General features: G+C 39.1%; 1 protein-coding gene across 1 annotated transcript in view; it reads left to right on the plus strand.

Moving 5' to 3' along the window:
- The window catches only part of LOC306796128 (glypican-6-like), a 126,980-nt gene that overhangs the window by 69,884 nt on the left and 36,110 nt on the right, over positions 1 to 20,986 (plus strand). Inside the window, exon 5 of the mRNA XM_079294903.1 lies at positions 7,102 to 7,267. Coding sequence (XP_079151029.1) covers positions 7,102 to 7,267 — 166 coding nt within the window. The remainder of the gene's footprint in view (positions 1 to 7,101; positions 7,268 to 20,986) is intronic.

Here is a 20,986-nt window from a genome sequence, read left to right on the forward strand (position 1 = left end):
CTGAATGGCTCAATGTATGCTGTGCCTAGTCATCGAGCAGCACAGGCTGGCTTTTAACATGTTTGCACTTGTCTTGGTAACTTAAAGAATCAGTCTTAACTGCTGATCCAGACATGCCACATAACATGGTACATGTCAGGGTAGATCACCAAGTACTGCTGTGTTGTGTTGTGGGGGCACAGCTGCTCACATGTGGATTATTCTGTCAGTCTCAGACATTCATTGACTTGACAGCAAGTGATTTTAGTGCAGCCTCTCCAGAATTGTCTTTGGCTCCATCTTATATTTAACATGGTGAGTGGAGGGAAACTAAAGTTCACAGAGACGCACAGAAAGGAAATGTAATTAATGAAAGTACAGTGCTACAGACCATTGACAACTTGTACACTGTCATGTGACTGTATGTACCAAATGAATAATATGCATCTCAAGTTTACCCATTTGGTTATCTTGTTTTATATATGCACTTCATTTCTAATTGTGGATATGACTTGGTTTACACCACACATTTAATTGCAAACCAGAGTGTACTGGACACGTTTTAGATAAGAACAAAACGGTTAAGTACGCGTGGCTAGGTTCAGGCAACTAAAATTATTTCAATTCAATTTGGTATTCATCATTATTTGATAACTATCACAAATCACAAACTTGCAACATACAACATCCTCTGTCCTTGGACCCTCGCATCAGAAAAGGGACAAACCCCCCCCCCCCACCCAAAAAAAAGTTTTTTTTTTAAGGATGTTGATCCTCAGCTGATAAGCCACACCTGAGACCTCAGGAAATACATGTTGGCAATATCTATAACAAGCATTAGCTTATGTGTAGTGTATAAAGGACTTACCTTCTGTGAGTTTATTCCAGCTGATGTAATGAATTTTCTCCAACACATGAAATTCATTTCAGATTTTTATTGCAACAATCTTTAATGTAATCCTTCAGTTAGGAAGAAATAAGTCAAGTTTTTACACAGATGTTTGGTGAGACCAGGCACATGTTTCTCTTGGTAGCAGATGGTAGCTCTGACTTGCACAGTGACAGATCACTCATATTGCCATTGACACTAATGGCTGTGGAATTGAGTGGGGACATTGGGGCACCAATGCAGTCTTACATCCATGTCCAATCAGTGCAAAGCAGCGCAGCATGTCACAATAATTATGACGGAACTATTGAGACAATTTTTTGGCGACAGACTCAATGTCCCACTAGTGTTCCCCTTGATTGGCCTTGGTAGCTAGCAAAGTCATTGTCATTTCTCACAACTTCATTACATTGTGGCACAAAGCAATTGCCATCTTCTGTGCTCTTCCCACTCTGTTGCTCCTAAAGGGAGTTCACGCCATATGTGCATGACAACACCCTGTCGGATAGACAAGGTGATGTCTTCCAAGAGTGTCTTTTCGAGTTATCTCTCATTATGATAGTGAGCCTTGTCCTTTATTATAATGATTCAGTTATCTTGAATAATGTCTTATTGCTGAGAGTGAATTCAGGTGAGTGTAACGGCTCCCGACTGTGGCCTTTTATGGGATGAAATGAGAAGTGCTGGCTTTATTATTGCTGGGGTTCATCCGATTCATAATCTCACATTTCCAATCCTCAATAAAGTTAATGCTCACATCAGGAGTCTGGCTGAAATGCTGACTGCATCTTTAAGCTTCTCTTTTGAAGCAGCAGGCTAATGAGATGGCCGCTGTTTATTCCTTACCCCACTCTCATTTGCAGTTCCCAAGTTCATTCACTTGGGTACTGCTATTAAGTAAAAGTACTTATACAACGATGTAAAAATACTCCATTACACGTACAAGTCTGACATTTAAATGAATAAGAAAAGGTATAGCAACATGTACTTAATGTATAAACAGTGAAAGTACTTAGTCTACAGAATGGCCCCTTCGTTACTTTAGGTACGAATTAAATATCAAACGAAGTAATTGTATATAAATGAACGTTTATATACATATGTATACAGAAACAATTACCGGTAGCGTCACCTCGACCAACTACAACAATAAAAAGCTACTTACAAATGCTAACGTAATGATAACCCAATGACACAATACATATATATAAGTCAGTTTTTCTGCATTACGAGTACCTTTGATACTTTCAATACATTGAGGTGTTTTTACATAGATGACCCGATCATTCAGTTTCATATTTCCGATTTTGTGAAGAAGACATAAAGCTTGCAATTTGTCACGACTGCAAGTCCAACATAAGCCGCAGAGGAACAACCGTAAAATCGCTTGGAACAGCTAATTTATACACTCATTATGTTACAATTCATTCCCATCAAATACGCACAGAGTAATCACAGTGACGGCTCGTCTGCCGACAGTACGGAGCTGGACAGCTAACGTTAACTGAGGTTACATTGACTTGCAATATGTTACGTTCAAGCTCTACTCAGTTAAAATGAGTACTCAGTAAATCATGATGCTTTCAAATGTAATCTTGTAAAATGTAGTTCTTGGTGAGAAACTTGAACAAATACAGTTGTTTAAAGATGTTTTCACAGCAATTAAAAAAATAGTGAAGGAATTATGACCTGGTTACTTGCTCTAACCAGTTTATAACATATAATTAGAACCACTAATGCCAAAATATTTCTTCATCTAAGTAAATCTCCTATGTCCTAATTATTTGAATTGTGTTTTTATGCAAATAACCACGATAGATGACATTAAAAAAGTAAAAGGATTAGAATTTTTGACGGCTGACTGACTTATGGGATATGGTTCCAGGACGGTGGTGAAAAAAATCGAATCGGCAAAAACAGAATTGGCAGGTGAGACTTTAAAGAAATCGTAATCGGCCAAGAAAGTTCAAGAAAGCATCTCTTGGACTTTCAGTTGAAATGTAATATTTTTTTCTCTGCAATATTGTTACTTTAATAAAGGATTTAAATACTTCCTCCACACACTGACTTGCACTCAAACATGCTATCCACGTGGTGTTATCATAGCATTTAAACACTCCATCCACTCAACTGTAAATAAATGCTAACAAGATTATCAGATTACCCTTCATCCAGGGCATACAGTAACTGCTGAGGACAGTAACTGCAATGATGTAAGAGTATCCCTGTAAGATAATTGCCTTAAGAGGCACTATTTTAATGCAAGGTAAAGGCTCACAAAGCTCAAGGGCAGATTAAAACACTTTTCCTGTTTGCAGTATGGAATATATTTATTTGGTTGTCACTAAAAAGTCACACTAAATGTAAAGACTGCAGTCAGAACGGGTCTATAGTTGGGAAACCTCTCCCAGTGTTTTATCCATGTCTTTTTAATAGACTTTTCATGAACTGGGCCAAGTTTAATTGAAATGACAGAAACAGATTAATCCCAGAACTTGTTTTATATATATATATATATATATATATATATATATATATATATATATATATATATATATATATATATATGTATATATATTCTTATGAATATATACTGCACTTCATTGTACAAGTTGGAAGAAAGAAAGAAAAAAAGTAAGATGGTATTAAATTGTACGAAATTACATTTGTAATGGTTTAAGGATGATGAGTAGATGATATGGTATAGGCCTGCTATATATTCATTAGGATGCACTGTAGTGCTGCTATAATTTATACCATAACAGTAGAACAGTGAATTTATCAAGGGAATGTGTTCCAAAGTCATCTTGTCAACTAGTTGTTGTTTTACGATGGCGGTTCAAACTGGATTTAGTGTCCTTGCCCATGTACAGGGACTGGGTGGAGCTGAGCCAACAGTGAACACAAAGGGGACGAGCTCTCCCTCTCTCTTCCGTCTGTCACCATAACAAATGTATGTATATGCAAATAAGCCTGTGAAATAAAATGATTCAAATAGCTTGATAGGAAAATGTTATATTTAATCTGTAAGGTTTGAGTTGTTGATGGGGGAGCGGGAAAGAGAAAAGAGAAAGAGATAGCTGGAGATGCATGAGCATGCGGGCGGAGGTGGAAGTGCAATTTAAAAACTGTCTCGTCCCAGTCGAAGGTACAGCAGACTGGTGTACCGGATAAACCGGGGCCGGATAAACACTGTAAATCAGTTCATTCATTAATGATAATTTGGCTGCTTTTATAATCTGCTAGCAAAACATTGCATATATTTTAACAAAATGCATCATTGTAGAACCATAAAATGTGTATTTGCAAGTGACAAATTCTTTGGGAATTAAGAGGCAGCTCTCTCCAAAGCAAACACTGTGATTGGCATGTGCTTGGTTCTGTTTCTCTCTTCTGTTTCGGTTCCTGCCACCTGCCTGTTCCCTCTGTTTGTCTGCTTGTGTCTTGCCCGTTGTTTTCGATCTGTTTCTTCTGTATCTGTCTTTCTGTTTGTTTCTCTGCTGTTTGCTGTTCCTTTTTTTGTTCTCCCTCAAGCACTACCTGATAATTAGAAATGTTATAAATTAAACGCTAGTTAATGTTGTGCATTAAACCAAATGATTGTGAAGGGTCCATGCAGGCTGATAGCAGACACCTGATAGCACTATAGTCAATCAAAAACATAGCACAAAAAGTAAGGACATTTGTGTTTGGTACAGATTATTTATTTGTTGTAACAATGCTTCTTGGCAATGAATCTTATTGTTTTCCTTTCCCTTTTAAATGGTGCCACATTTGTACGGAACATGCATTTGTGGGATGAGCAGCAGAGCTGCGTATGTGGGTTGCTCCCATGAACAATTTACCAAATTTTCTCTGCCAATGCCAAACAGCTTATTCTGCCATTGACTCTTGTTTGGTGTTGTTTGGTGGATTGGATGATTGAAGTCTGAAGAAACAAGACATATTGTCAATTTAACAATTTATTCATTTAATAACAAACAGGAGCAGGAAGCGGAGGCTGATGTATAAGCAGAGAACCAATGACAATATGGAAAAACACAGGCATGTAAACTGTGTTCAATCAAAATGAAAAGTGAGCACACTCCTAGAGTGATATAAACAATGTATGCAAACACATGCCAGCGGATGACATGCAGCGGTGGAATTGAGAGCTAACAACCTATTTGAATGGCCCTCTTACAAGACATCACGTGATGTCTGAAGTAAATGTCAAAAATGGTTAATTTGGTCCTTCTGCCAAGCAGCAATCGAAATACACTAATAGTGTACATCTCTGTCTCTTTCTCTTCCTCTTCCTTATCTCTCATCTCACATATGCACACACAGGTGGTCTGGCCATTGTACCAATACAATCAATGGCACTCTGCAGGGGGGGACTGTGACTCATTGGTGGAACAGTGTCATCCTTCAAGTAGAGGGTCGGCGGTTCGATCTCCGGCTCTGCTAGTCCATGTCCACGTGTCCTTGGGCAAGACACTTAACCCCAAATTGCTCCTGCAGGCTGTTCCAGGGGTGTGTTGTGAAGTTAGTTAGTCCTGATAGGCAGGTGGCACCTTGCATGGTAGCCCCATCAGTGTAGGAATGGGTGTGAATGATGACATGTCGTGTTAAAGTGTTAAAGTGCACTCATTTTTTCTTTTTTCAGGTTCTTATCACTTTTATCTTCAGCTGTAGTTATATCACCATCCTTTGTGTCAGCTGTCTTTGTTTATTTTTTCGTTCTTCAAACATTATGAACGTGAATAAAAGTCAAATTAACAATAATAATGATGACAAAGAAAATAGAACAAACACAAAATGAGTCATGATTAAATCTTTTGTATGTAGGCTCTGTGCAAAGCCTACGTGTAACCTGCACAAGTGGTCGACACATTTATGCTTTTGCGCTGGTCTGTCTGCGTCGCTCTGCAATCATTGTTTTGTTTTGTAAATTTTCTATGCAACTTTGTTGAGTTTTTTCTTGTACTTCAAACAATGGCGACTGAAACCAGACACAGTTCTTTGCTGAAACTGAGCAGATCATGTTGGAGTTGGAGCTAATAAATCGAATCAAATATGAATAAAAATGATGTTACTGCGTTACCTATTTCTTGCCTCAAATGTTTTCAGGATCATGTTTGGTGTACTGTTTAGCTGTAATATGAGAATGTTTGTGACCTGGTCGCAATGTTGAAAACAGTTGAGCCAACACCATGCACTGGCTATACCGACCGGAGAAAACCAGACCATTTGGTTTCCACCCATTTCCGCTGGATATCTCCACCCTTACATTAATGGAGAGGTACCTGACAGGCTGCAGCGGAGGCTAAAGCACAAATCTACAGTTCACCTAAAGCGCAGCTACAATGCAGAAGTATAAATTGGTCTTCAGAGTAAAGGGTGTTTGAGGCTCTACAAATTTGAGGGTAAATTGGTGATTTTAGACTACAAAATAAATAAAACTTAACTTGACCTGAATTAATCAGTGTTTTGCACTGATGAATGAACATGAAATTGCTCTGGAATTAGACTTAATTTATGTTGTTAACTGGCTCTTCAGACAATTTCCTGTGATGTTCCTCTGCCACATCTCAAACCTTAAGTATAGAATATGGTGTCCGGTTGTATCCATCTTATCACTACCACTGACTGATCTGCCAACCGTCCCTGCACACACACACACACCAACAGAGTGTGTGCTGAAAAAAAGTCTAAAGTCAAGCATGATGAATACAGAGGCTGACAGGCCAATTATCAGATGTACTCTTTGTTCTGCATCCCCTCCTCTGAAGGGAAGCAGATGTGAGAATCCTGTCGCTTTCACTCAAGCCGGTGCAATGACATGGCCCAACAACAAAAGGCACAGCCTTCACAAGGAATCGAGATGGACAGAGTTGTAAACATTGTCTTGTCAAACTGTTTTATCTGGTGGGTTTTCACATTTCAAGCTTCGGAAGATGTGATCTAGTGCGGCGATGTTTGTCAAAAGTTGAAATACGTCTGACTCTCCCCGCCCCTGAACTTTCAATTGGGAATTACATTTCTTACGACCGATGCTTGGTTTCTGTGGAAGCCTCACAATATTTTGGAGAAATAAAGAAATGTCAAAAAATGTGGTGTGCAATATTACCGTTTTATGACAACTTCTCTCTCCCGTTTAGGAATCATACAGCATGTTCTAAAACAACTATTAAGGTTTAATGCGCTTGAAAAGACTTGACCTAACTGAGGAACTTCTCTTTGCTTCACAGGTGAATGTAATCCCAGCATGTGTCAGAGCCTTGACCAAGATGCTGTACTGTCCATACTGTCGCAGCATGCCGGGGCTGAAACCCTGTCACAACTACTGTCACAACGTTATGAGGGGGTGTTTAGCGAACCAAGCAGACCTAGATGCTGAATGGAACCTCTACATCGGTAAGAAATAAAACATTCTGATTCAAATTGAGTCCTTCCACCTGCTTCTCGTTTACTCTTTGTAATTATTTTCAAGGTTTGTGTGTCTGTCTGCCTGTCTGTCTGTCTGCACACTTGTACGTCTGAGTCTATATGTTACTTTTCAAAGGCAGTGTCTTTGAATAGTGTCTGTGGAAATTCAGTCGGATGTGCTGTGTCGGATTCAGCTTTAAAGGATTTACAGAGACAAAACCGAAATCTTATTTGTGAAACCTTTCCTTCTTTGTTTCTGCCTGAAATGTCGTTTGCTGTTGCTGGAACCATGGCATATTGCTTAGAGCTCTGGTCCCTGCTGTTTGGGATTGATAAAGGAGAGCAGATCCTAGGCAAACACATTTTCTATAGTGTTTCCAGCTGAGCTCAGTGAGTAATATAGCACTTCGCTAAGGCTGTAAGTAGCTGGATGCTGTAAGCCCTCCTGTTAAATGGATACGAAGGAGGCACATAGTGTTCCCTCTGGATCTTGTAGTCCAATGCTTTATTTGTTATGTACCCCAATCCCATCCTCCCACCCACACTAACAGGTTTTTTTTTGTTTTGTTTTTAAATGGGGCAACATTTTTTCAGAGACATCCCTGAAGACTGTGTGTCAAGTGAACTGCACTTCTAAGCTTTTTTGTGACAGGCCTGTCATTTGAGAAACCATCAGATGACGTACCGCTTGTTCTCTCCGATGGCATGTCTGAAGTCTCAGATCAACACAGGCCCCCATGTACTGAATGAGATGTCTCACAGCTTTATGACGTGTTAAAAATTTAGTGTCTTGTTGGGTTGTGAAGAGCCAAATCTATTGCCGCAAAGGGACGCTCTGCTTGACAGTAATGGGAAAAGCTGTTGTTGCAACAGAATGATGAATCTGGTCAGACAAAGACACTCTTGGGGTGTTAAAAAAAATGCATTTTTAATTTTTAACACATTTTTGGTGCAGACTGTGTTTTTAGGTTTGGAAAGACAATGTTGAGGGTATCATAATTAGAAATATAGAACCAGAGGAATCGTTTGTTTTCTCCATGAAAGACAAATTTGTTGATGTCTACTGACATTTTGTATTCATTATCTGTTGCTAAGGAACTTTGGTTTGCTTACAATGCAGCTTACAAGAAATATTGATTTACCTTTCAGAGACAACTTCTACATGTATCGCAGGTCAGTTCTCGCCACTGGAGCACATCTATGCATTATAGAAATGTATGGATTGAGCCCATACGCAGTCTGTCATCCATTCAAATCATCACTTATTAGTGAAGGTTAGATTGGAGGCACATCGTTCAATTTTTAAGAACCCTCAATGACATCTACCTGTGGACTATGCTCATGCTTAAATGTCATTCTTGATAGCATTGATTTTTAAGACCACAGTATAAAGGAAAGTCGAGGCTTTTTATTTCGTTTTAATCTTCATCAGCAAGGGACAAGATGAGTTCTGAAAATAGTCTGTAATCTTTATAAATCCGGCTGAATCAGGGACATTTATGTAACAAATCATTTTTGGGCTTTTATTACAAGTGGAATGCCAAATTGCCTAAACTAATACTAGATACATGTGTTTCTCTCTAATGCACATAGTTACCTCATTCTTAGTGGAAGGTCTTAGTTGCAACATCTCTTTTTGGAGAGAGATTTCTAAAGATAGGACACACTAAATAAAAAGTTGAATGATTCATACTATATTTACATTATAAATGCATTGTTACGTTTAGTTAAATGTCGTAAAATAGTATAAACAAAACATCTTCAGTTAGTTCCCTTGGATTCAAATTCAGTGTCAAACACTTTCTCTAAATAACGCCATTCCTTCGTTCTGCTGTGAAATGACACGCTCACGCTCTCCGGTCAAACATGGAAGAAGATGTGTTGGTAGTTAGCGTCGCAGGTCCATGTGTTTAGCTATTTTGTACCAAGACAATCTGACAGAATTATTTTGAAGACTGTATTAGCTTTGACTACCACAGCGCAACACGTAGCCAGCAGAAAACCCCCACAAGGTTGAAATGGATTAACTCTTATGCGTAGAAACTCACTGGTCTTTCAGAACCAGTGCTGCTAACAACCCATTGCACAACGCTCACTTTTCATTATAACACCAGAGCTACATAAGGTGCAGTATATTTACTGACCTACAGACATGCAACATTTATAGACCTTTTTTTAAAGAAAATGGTGGTGCAGTTGTTAAATGAATACTGTCTGATTTGAATTCAAGTAAGCCGGTTCTGTGACGATTCAAAATGGCTGCGTATAATCTTAAACTCTGCATGGGGTATGTACAGCACCTCGTATGGCTACGGTTTGTTTTGTGGAAATATGAGCGAGGAAAACAGAAAATGAACACTGCCAAGCTTATTTTTACCTCTTTATTTTACACTGCTATACATTTTTTCCTGTCTCCCCCTAAAGTACCGTTGACATTCACAAGTACTTATGTAAAGCTTTTTATTTATTTTTCACATTACTAGATAAAATGAAACAACATTAATTTTCTTCCATATATGATGATATATATGATATACTGTATGTTGTTGTTTTTTATTTATTGTTGGAAATAACTGAATAGGAATAGAGACCAATTAAAAATCAATAAAAACAGAACATGATTTCAGCTGTAAGCATGTTAAGCCAGTGAAGTCAACTTTTTCTTCAGTGCCTTAATAAATGTACAAAGTCATAAAACCGTCACTTCACACAGAATATTTTTAAAAGAACAAGAGGCATTTATAAAACAAACTATAATACTAAACAAATCAAGAAAACGTACAAGCGTGACACTGAACGTTCCTGCTAGGCAATCTGACAAATTGATAACCACTGATTTGAATGCACACAAATACCAGAACAAGGAGTGAATATGAAGATGTGAATATCACACTGCAAGTTGTACAAGCATTACTAGAAAGAGAAGAACAAATGTGCCACTGCTGTATTTATTCCTAAAATCTGTGCAACATTGAAACAATAATAACTTGGGGGAATACTTTGATGTAGCCTACATTTCATTACGCAAAAGAAGAAAGATTACAGCATCCGTGTCATACATTTCAAAGTTGCAGTCACAGTACAGTAGTTTACAGTTTGTAAAGGTTGCCGTAAGGAATTTAAGGCTTTCAGACTGCAAATGGAAGACAGACTTGTCTGTGAACACTGAGGATAAACCTGAGGAAGCATGTGATTTACCTGCTCGTACCTGAGCTGACTGATTTTAGGCATCCTGACTTTTGTGTGTGTGTGTGTGTGTGTGTGTGTCTTTGTTCGAATGATCAGGGAAATAATTCATCATTTGGCCAATGGGTGATACCAAACCATCAGTCACCTGCCATCGTGACAAATTTACCCAGCTCTGCATCATGACAGACACATCATTATCATTTTTCTTGTCAGCACCTTGTTAAAATACCCTCAGAGAGCGAGGGAGAGGAAGGACACGTGCTGTTCTCACAGTACTGCAGGTTTTCAGGCTTACACCATGATTACTGCCATTTTAAATTTTTCAGCTGCATATGGGCAAAATTAATGGAAGGTTTTGATTGAGTCTTTGTAAAGCCCAAACCAAACAGTGATCTTCCAATCATAGCTTTTCAACCGTAACTGGGCACGCTGCCCTTCAGGCTGTGGATCTCTCCAAGCGATGTGCGTGTAGCTTTAGTAAGAGCAATACTTCATCGAAAAAGTTTCAAGGGTTTTAATGGCGTTCCAAAACAAAAAAACAAAAACACAAGAGCAGAAGTGTAAGGATTGTCTTATCTGCTCTAACTTAAGCTGCAATTGTTGGCATGTCCTGCTCACTAGCTTACTACCAACAGTAGTAACTGAATGCCAAGCATTAGCATATCATTAGCTGAGTGACATTACTTTGTGGGATTACAGGTTATGTAAAATAAATCTGCCGTATAGTATTAACACACCGTGTAAAAACTGGTCCTGGATGCTGTCAGTTTAGGCTCACGTTAGCAGTTGTTTAGGCCTGGAATACGAAAAACAACAACGCTAGGTCTACAAGCCATGTGGTGGTCCCACTGGAACTGCTCCACATGATGAAACTGGAAACTGAGTCTCAAACATGTTCTGGGACAGGTTTGGGAAGGTGGAGGCGGATCTGTTCGCCTCATAAGAGAATACATAATGCACACTGTGGTTCTCCATGAACACACACAATCACCTCCAGGAGTGGATGCATTCTCTCACCAACCCTGGCCCAGATTTCTCCTGAATGCATTTCCTGCATGTTGCTCTGATTCCTTGCCATTTGGCCGGCATTCAAGAAGAGTCATTCAGGTTGCACCAGAATGCACAAGCATGTCATGATTCTCCTCCATGGTGCAACTGCAGGGGGGCAACCGTGGCAACTCCCATGGCTCAGAGATGCATTGTCGCAGCTGGACAGTGTGATCCACCACCTCCCGAAGATAGACCAGCCACTACGGGCCTAGCCACTGAACGGGCTTGGAAAGGTCAGGGCTGTCCCCTTCTACTACAGCGTGTTATGTGGGTAGATGGTCTGCTTTTCAGCACTGGTGTGTAGAGAATAGCTCAAGTCCCTTGCCTCTTGTGTTAACCTCTTCAAATGTTGGTCGAGAACAATTTTTGAAAGAGCATTTTTTGTGATTCCTCTTGTGAAGTGTTTATTAAAGGGAGTCAGACATGCTTTGTGCCTGTTAGCCTCTATGTGTGGCATCTACTGTTTGTGAACTGGTGTATGTTGTCTGCTTGTGGACAGTGGTGTCACAATGGGGCATAGACTACATCGGATTCGCCCTTAACTCAATAGCGACAGCTCTTAGAGGTTGAAGCCTAAACAAAATAGAACGTTAGTTATTAGTATTAGTATATATTAGTTATACCTGTTGTATCTCCAAATTCAACAAGTATAGGCATAGCCCTCAAAGCCGTGGGCCCCTCTGGTTCCAACTACTCCAGCTGAAGAAATACTGGTTTAAATTGGCAGAAGAACTATGGTTGCATGGCTATTATATGTTGCAAGTGTGGACGTGAGAGAGGCCCACACAGGCCACAAGGGCGCAAAAAAATCTTTACGACTGCACATGGGCGCAGGGATGAACCCAATAGCAACAGCCCAGAGGGTTATGCCTATAGAATGTAGAGTTGCGTTGAGAAATCCACGGAAAATGTATCTGCTATTTTAAATTTTTTTCCCCTTTTTCCAGCCATCTATTGTTTTCAGTTTGTAATTATTTGTTTGATACATACAACATGCCTGTGAATGCATTAGTTATCCTAATTAAGAAATAGGCTTGTGTTGTCCTCTGTTGAGTCCATTGATACCACAGTGTAAGCGATCCTCATTGATTTTATTTGCTCATTTCTTTTTAATTGCATGGATTGTGTAACTGGACCTCCCCACAACCCTCCAGTTCATGACAATTCAATGCAATATAGTTTTTTGTCCTCCAAAAAAGCACTTTCTTTGGTATCTGTGAGATGATGAAGATGAACACCCTGCTAGGGCTTTACTTTAAATGATAAAGATAGCTCGGTAGAAACGAAGCTTGCACTTTGCTTTTGCTGCACAGTGTAGCCTTACAACTGTCTACAAATGTTCTACCTTCCTCACTGTTATTATTACATTCAGTGGTCTTTAAGATTCCCCAATGGCATAAAAAAAGTCCTACATCTTTAACTGAAATCAGAGACAGATACCAGGCGCAAACACACACACGCACACGCATACAAAGAGGCACTCATGCTGACTGAGTATCAAGCATGATGGTCTCAGTAACAGGCATGACTGGATGAAACCACTTTCTGTAACTGGTGGGTTCCTGCCTGTCAGAGAGCTGAAGGCGGGATGGCTCACTTAGCCGAGTGGAAGTGATCTTCATATCCTCAGCATAATCAAGAACCAGTATATTTTCTTTATAATTGCTACTGGCTGTGCAGAATCTGCAAGATATTGCTCTCCTGTATGTGTCAGGAATGCTTACGCAGCTTTACTTTATATACAAGCAACATTTCATTTTCGTAATACTGTGAGTTACTACAGCTGATGTCCAGTTATGATTTATTTAATAGTTGTATTGCCGCCACAGCAGAAGCAGTCGTGGCTCGCAGTTGCAGCATTAAAGATAAGTGTTAATGTAAAAAATATGAGAGTTCATATGTGAGGAGTAACAGACATGGTAATCGAGACATAAAAGTAAATAAAACAGAAATGAAATCGTTCAAGAAATATTTGTTTGTGAGCTACAATCCAGCTTTAAGTGCACGAGAGAATGCCTGTGTAGACTCCCAAAAGACAGACAGATATGTTGGCAAGTTAGTGAGTCTTTTGCAATTGATTCACCTCTTGCAGCTGCAAACTGGAAAACTTGTTACAGGAAAGTGACGTGAGACGTGTTTTAGCAGAGTGGTTTTGGCAGTGTTTGTGTTGAGAGACCTGGGAGTAAAAGTGATGTTACACTTAATAATAACGCGCCTTATCAACGTAAACAAAAGCTTTACGTGACGTGTTAAACGTGATGGAGCAAGGCTTGAAGCTAATTTGGAGTTTCCTCACTTCGTGTCTGTCTGTTTGCTTGATATGAAGTTGTTTCAGCCATTTGTTTTTCCTGTGGTACATAACATGAGACAAATGAGTGACTGTACTGTAGAACGTGTTGGCAGCAGAGACAAAATGTGTTTGTAATCTCTTATTGCATGTGTTTTCATTCACTGGGACTGAGCCCCTCAAAGAAGGGTCAGAGAGCTCAGTGGTCTGTTGGGACAAAAATGAATCCATGGCTTTTCTACCCCAGTAAGTCTCTGTCTCTGTGTTAGGGCCTGACTGCTACAAAATAATCTGCACGTCTTCCATTGCTTGTTTAATAATTATGATACTTTATATACAACTTGACTGGAAATTGTAGAATTTAGGATAGTTTATAGCTTGTCTATAATCTTATTGAACATGTTAGGTCACCAAAAATTGCCTAAGAAGCAGATAAAAGTTATTTTTGAATCTATGACCTGAAATTGACTGTGAATTTGTCTTTTGTTTTTTAATAACAACTAATTTACACATTGCCATTAACACATTGAAGACTGATGGGTGAGTGAGCTTTCTTAATCAAGTAATCGTTTTGCTTACTCTGATTACAACTTTAAAACAAGTACAATAAACTGATTAACAAGATAGTTTCAATAATGCAAATAATGCTTTTCTCTGCATATGTTTATGGAGTGGATGTAAAATGCATTGACTTGAATTCATTGTATTCTTTCTGAAGGCATTTTATGTTCTTGGAGGAAGAGAGCCTTTAACATCATGTATTAGGGAGAGACGGGGAGACTCCCTGGATGAGCCACCAGGTCATTAAGGCTAAAACAGCCATATTCAACACTCACCAATCAATATTTGGTCTCTGATCCATTAGTTACGTTTTCAGTTAAGGTCGGAAATCAAACCCAGGTCTTTCAACAATACTAAATGCAGTCATGATGCTGCCCAAAACTGGAAATGTGGAACAGTAATTTTAATTATGAAAAATAGACAAAAGAGTTAAAGTCAAATACACAAAGAATTATTGAATCGATATTTTTAATATTGATATTTTACTATAATTCTAAGTGTACATAGTGTACTTTGAACTGGCATTATCTCTAAGAGCCATTCCATGAAGTCTTTGCTGTGCTGAGTAGCAATAATTGCTGTGACATAAGGAGACAGCAGCAACAGACAACACATCAAAGAGCCATGCTGTTGTACAATATTTAGGGGACACGTTCCTCCACTAAACAGAAATCGAGTTTTCTTCTCGTCAAACTAGCAAAGCACGTAAACAAGGAACTGTGTCCCTGATCATGCTCAGTGATGCAATGATGTCTCCCTGACACGGAGCTACTCTGCACAACAAAGATGCAGTTGCAGAATTGTTTTTGTTGTTTCAAATAAACTACTGTACACTGGCTATGTTCATTATGTCACTCAGAACAGTGGTTTGTGTTGCGGACATAAAAGCACTTGTTGGGAGGGAAAAAAATAACTTCAAAGGGAATTTGTTGACGACTAAAATTACATATCAGAAGTGTTATCCTATTAACTGTCGCTTCATTATTTTTGCTGCATCATTATTACAAGAAAAACAAAGAAATTATGAATTGCTCCATTCTATTTGAATGTTAAAATCTTCAACACACAAGCTCCGGTGTCTTCGTGACATCATGCACTGTTTTTATACATCGTTATAAGACATTTTTTTATGGATGCAATTTGTCGGCATGTGGAGAAACACCACTTATGGTAATGGCATATTCGTCTGTCTCCAGAAATGTATGCAGGATGTCATCAACTTATATTGTTGAATGCTTAGTGTTTGTCTGCAGACATTTTCTCCAATTTGCAGTGGCAGATGGTGAAAGTTATTCTCTCCCTTTTCATCACTGCAACGCAGAAGCATTGGGCAGACTCGTATTTGTGGGCACAGGGTGGTGATTCTCTTTACAATGTGTTCATCATTTCCAATTCAACAGTTAACAGTTATCCCATTATAAATTCACACTAACACCGGAAGGGCAATTGCTGCAACAAACAAACTGTTGCTGATGCTCTCCGGAAAGATACATTTACTAAGTTCAAGCTATTTCAAAATGTATTTGATAAATATTACACAAACTGTGTCACTGCTTTGATTCACACTAAGCAGTCAGTGTTAACACCTTTTCTACAGCCTCTTTGCGATTATAGAGAATGACATACCTTACGTGACACTGGAGCTACATCATTTGGATAGTGATATGCTATTAAATCCTAAAGACAAGACAAGCATGATTTTGAACACAGGCTCATCCTGATAGGACCGGTTCTGTACTCTGGGTTTGCACGAGAACGTGACACTCTGGTCCTCCCATTGATTCCAGAGCAGTCATGCAGAGCCCAGTAGGATTTCCCATTTCACTTGGGCCAGTCTACATTCGTAAAATTATGACTGAAGTGAAAGATACCACAGACTCCCAATTTGTCAATGTTATTATTGTCAATATTTAGTAGTTTCTCAGCAATAGGCAGGAAACCAGAGAGCACATATGTTATAACTGATTTTCTAGGTACCTGCTCAGGATGGATCGAGTAGTGTGTGACAGAAATTGATCTTAGAGTAGGTGTATTTATTGAACACTCCAGCACCACTCACTGCAACAAAATTGTATTGACTAAGCAGTGACCAACAGTAAATGAAGTCAATTTGATCTGTCAGATGGTGTAAATACCTGCGGAATAAATAAAACATTCAAAAAGTCACAACATTATAAATCACAGGGTTAAAAATACCCTTGACAATTAGGAACCCTTGATTCATTCCTCAACATCTTCACATAAAAGTTGTTCATTTGTCATAGATTCACACATGAATGACGGCTGTGTCCCCCAAGAGACTCTGCGGGTAGTTTGTTGGAGTCGCTCCAAATCCCTCTGGGTGAGGGAAAAAAAGGAGAGTTTTCCATTAGAAAATAGCCGAGCATGAAGCCTGGAGCTAAAAAAAACCACCATGCAGCCAGCAGTAAACAACCATGCCAATACAACCCCAGTCAATGGATAGATGGACAGATGGATGAATGGTGCTGCAAATCGATTGTGTATCTGTTAATATCAAAGGCAAAAGACTTATTGAATCATTACATGAAACTGATGCCATACGATGTATATCAGTCAAGTGCAATATCAGATAAAGGGGAAAAGAGAAAAGCTTTTAAGAAACCATTTATAAAGAAAACAGGTTTTAAAACAGCAATCACCACTTTTATTGTGTGCAAGCCTGAAAATAAGATACCCTAAGTAAAGTAGTTACCGGTACTTAAACACGTTTAAATAAAATCCTAATCTCTTCTGAAAGGTAACTCTTTGGATTTATCCTTCACCTTCAATCACATCATTTTTCTACATGAAAGTGTCAATGAACAATAACAGAAGTACAAACATAATATATCTTCTCGCCTGTTTTTATTTCAAAACGATTTACTTTTGTGTCTTTGATGCACTCCTGTTATAACATAAGCAATTGTTGTCACAGAGATTTAGAAATCTTAAAATGATTTCCACAAATGAAATCCCGATGAAACAGACAAAGGGTAACAGAAAAGTATAAAATATGAGGCAAATATAATAATTAACAAAAGGTGGTAGTATGAAGTAGATGTTATGAGTTAGAAACTGAACATTGTGCAGAAGTGAAACAGCAATTCAATTCAATTTATTTTTGTATCGCCCAAAATCACAAATTACAAATTTGCCTCAGAGGGCTTTACAATATGTACACATTTGACATCCTCTTGTCCCGGAACCCTCACCCGGTTACAGCACAGCCCGTGCACTATGACACGTGCCTTTCTTTGACCTCCTAATGATTTATTGTTGGAACTGATTAATCTTTAAGATACTGTTCATCATCAACCCATCTTTTAAAGAAAAAGTGTTCCCGTATGTGACATCATTTCAGAAGTTATTTAAGCATATAGAAGTAACAATTCATATGGCTGACTTATTCTCACTATCCATCAAAGATTCATTAAGCTCTATGAAAACTAGGTGGTCAGAACTCAGCTGAGGATATAATTTAGCTCATTGAGTCTTCTGTAGAATGAGTTACAGATTCGCTGCCAATTTCTCCTCTACTCTGACTGTGTTCCACTGAGGCTTTATCTGCGGTAGCATTAGAGCAGTACTCTGCTAAACATAGGCAGCTGAAGACTTCACAGGATTTGGGTTGGCCCCACGGCGTGACCTCCAGCCAGCTCCTGATAGCAATCTAACCAAGCATCACGCCCAATTTGAGACTCCAGAGTAAACAAAGAGGAGTGCTCTTCAAAGGTACAGCTACTACCAGACAGAGGAGTGGGGTCTGTCTGTAGCTCTATTCACTAGTAGGCTGCGAAGTGCTGCACAGGCCTGTATTACAACATGCACAACCTAAAAAAATGTTTTAGAATTATAAGATATAATTAATAATTTTTGTTCGAGAAGTTGGATTATTGGCAGGATTGGGGCTGGGTTTAGGAATGCGTGATTTGTGAGGTTTAACATGTCCTCGCATCATAACTTGTATGATATAATAAACAACACTTTTCACCTCATAGGTGATACACTCCTGTCTTTGTCTAATCAGTAACAGGATGCATGATATTGTCTGTCAAAATTTGATTGATGTTGCAGTTATAGCGATGAAGAATGAAATTCATCCATTCATTTAAACAGCATAATACGGCCAACAGCTGCAATTTTGAATCGCAATGCTCAGATGCGTCATTCCTCCAGTTTTGGTCAAAATCTGTAGGAGATATGATATAGTATTGTAGCCTTGGTCATGAATTGAGTCGGCCAGCTGTCTCTGAATTATTTAGCTTCACTAAATTTCACTGTGGCGATCCCAAAGAGCTGCTTTCTTGTCTCAAATTCTAGTCATCATTCGGCTCTGCCAACCTTGGATTTCTCCAAATGATCGCAGTGTACTGATGGAAGAGTGTGAATAAAACAAACACACGCAGCATTAGATCAGAAAAAGACTGTAAAATAAATTGAAATAAAACGTTGAACCTAAACAAAACAATGCTAAATCAAAGTTAAAACATACATGTATTCACGAATGCTGCAATACATATATACCAAAAGTAGTTGGCCATATTTGATATCGTAAGGAGTCAGCAGTGACGGCAGAAAATAATTAGTTGGTGTCTTTTGTGCTCTCTTGTCTCATGATGTTTCAGTTGTTTGTCATTATCGGTCTTCTGGGTTCGAACCCCTAAAGAAATAGCATGTTATTGTTGATGAATGTTAACGACCAGATTGCCAACCATCAACAATAGTTCTGTCTGAAACGCATGCGTTGTTTGATCTGGTCGAATCCAGATTTAAAATCACCACCAAAATCCAATCAGCTGGTCATAGGCCAATGGTCTGTCCACCAGATTTTAGCCAATTCTGTTGTCAACTTTCCACACATTTTCACTTCATGTACATGTGTTTAGAAACACTGTACATGCCTCTTTTTGATGCGGTTGGGTTGCAGTGAACGGTTGCACAATTCTGATCAGGTGAAACAGGGCCCTTGGATATTATTACAACTTAATTCAATCTTAATTGGCAATACCAGGTTTGAGTATTAATCGTTATGCTTTTAATTCACCTCCCCTTAAACGGGCTAGTGCTCTCTCCTCTGTACTCAACCTGTCCTCTAAATCACTCTGCTCAGTCAAGCGGGTGAGCTTAATGTCCTGCCCTGTCAATAGCCACTGAGAGGAAGCAGACTTTATGTTCCTTAGGTCTCATGACAGCCACTCTGAAATGCTGGCCTGAGGGCAGCAGCTCAAACTCATTCTGCGAAGGCTGGTCACGACAGTCTTGAAAGGTTTTGGCTTTCTTCAGTGCTGGCCTGTTACTCTGTAATTGTGAGAGCAATACCTGACTTACTCCAATGATCTTATGTGTCAATTCCACAAGGCTCCTAAGATTTTTACACACCAGGCTACAATACACAATGTTAAACAGACTTAAGTCAACGTCAAACAGTCACAGCAGTACAAAGTGTGCAGCTCTGACACTTGAAATGGGTCTTCATGTTCCATCTCCTACCAACAGTCACTCATAACATAATCCTAGCTGAACCACAGGGTGGCAGATTAGAAAACACTCCTGAGCATTACAGTAATGAAAGGCACTGACAAATGACCTGCTTTGTTGTTTGTGTACGAGGAATACTTGCCCTGATTTTTTTGAAGGACTCAGGAGTGCTCCCAAAGTCCCACATTGTCTCACAGCTCACTGGTGATGTTTAGAAACTGAATGTTGAACTGTGCTGCAACAATGAAACTTCAACAGTGACAAGACGGCAACAGATAACTTTGCCGGTGACATCTTACTATATTTTCTTATTGTCAGTTTCCTATAGCAGTGATGAATTGAGCCTATCAAGTGTCAAAATATCACATTGTTTTAATGGAAATTCAAAGGGGGCAGGTTGTGTTATGTGGTGGTGTAGTAGATGGACCCAAACGCACGCTCACACAGCAGATTAATCCTTCAAGATCTTTATTTTGTATTTATATATATATATATATATATATATATATATATATATATATATATATATATATATATATATATATATATATATATATATATATATATATATATATATATATATATATATATATATATATATATATATATATATATATATATATATATATATATATATATATATATATATATATATATATATATATATATATATATATATATATATAGCTGCAGACTTAAACAGACAACAATATCCAAACAGACTACGGCACGTGTCCAGTGGCCAAAGCCTGTCCGTTCTCCCTGAGTCGGGAGGGAAACTCAACCGAGGAAGAATGATGCAGCCTCCGGAGTCGGGAGGGAAACTCAACCTACTCACGGCTGGAAACGGTCCGGGATGAAAACAAGGGATGCCGACCGGTGAACTCCGTGGTACTACTCGGATCGGCCTCTGCGCACAGGTGAATTCCCGGGGTTCGACTCTGCGCGGCAGGAGTGCTGCAGACAGCCAGAAAGGTTAGAAATCACTCGTCATGAAAACACTGCTCCAACTCACGGCGACGAGAACCAGACTGGTAACCGTACGGACTGACAACGTGCCGGAGGACAGCTGGGGGTATTTAAGTCAGTCGGCGCTGATCACCGGAATTCCCCACAGCTGAGCCTGGGGAGAGGGGCGTGGT

Source organism: Melanostigma gelatinosum, assembly GCF_949748355.1.
Source record: "Melanostigma gelatinosum genome assembly, chromosome: 2".
Taxonomy (NCBI): domain Eukaryota; kingdom Metazoa; phylum Chordata; class Actinopteri; order Perciformes; family Zoarcidae; genus Melanostigma; species Melanostigma gelatinosum.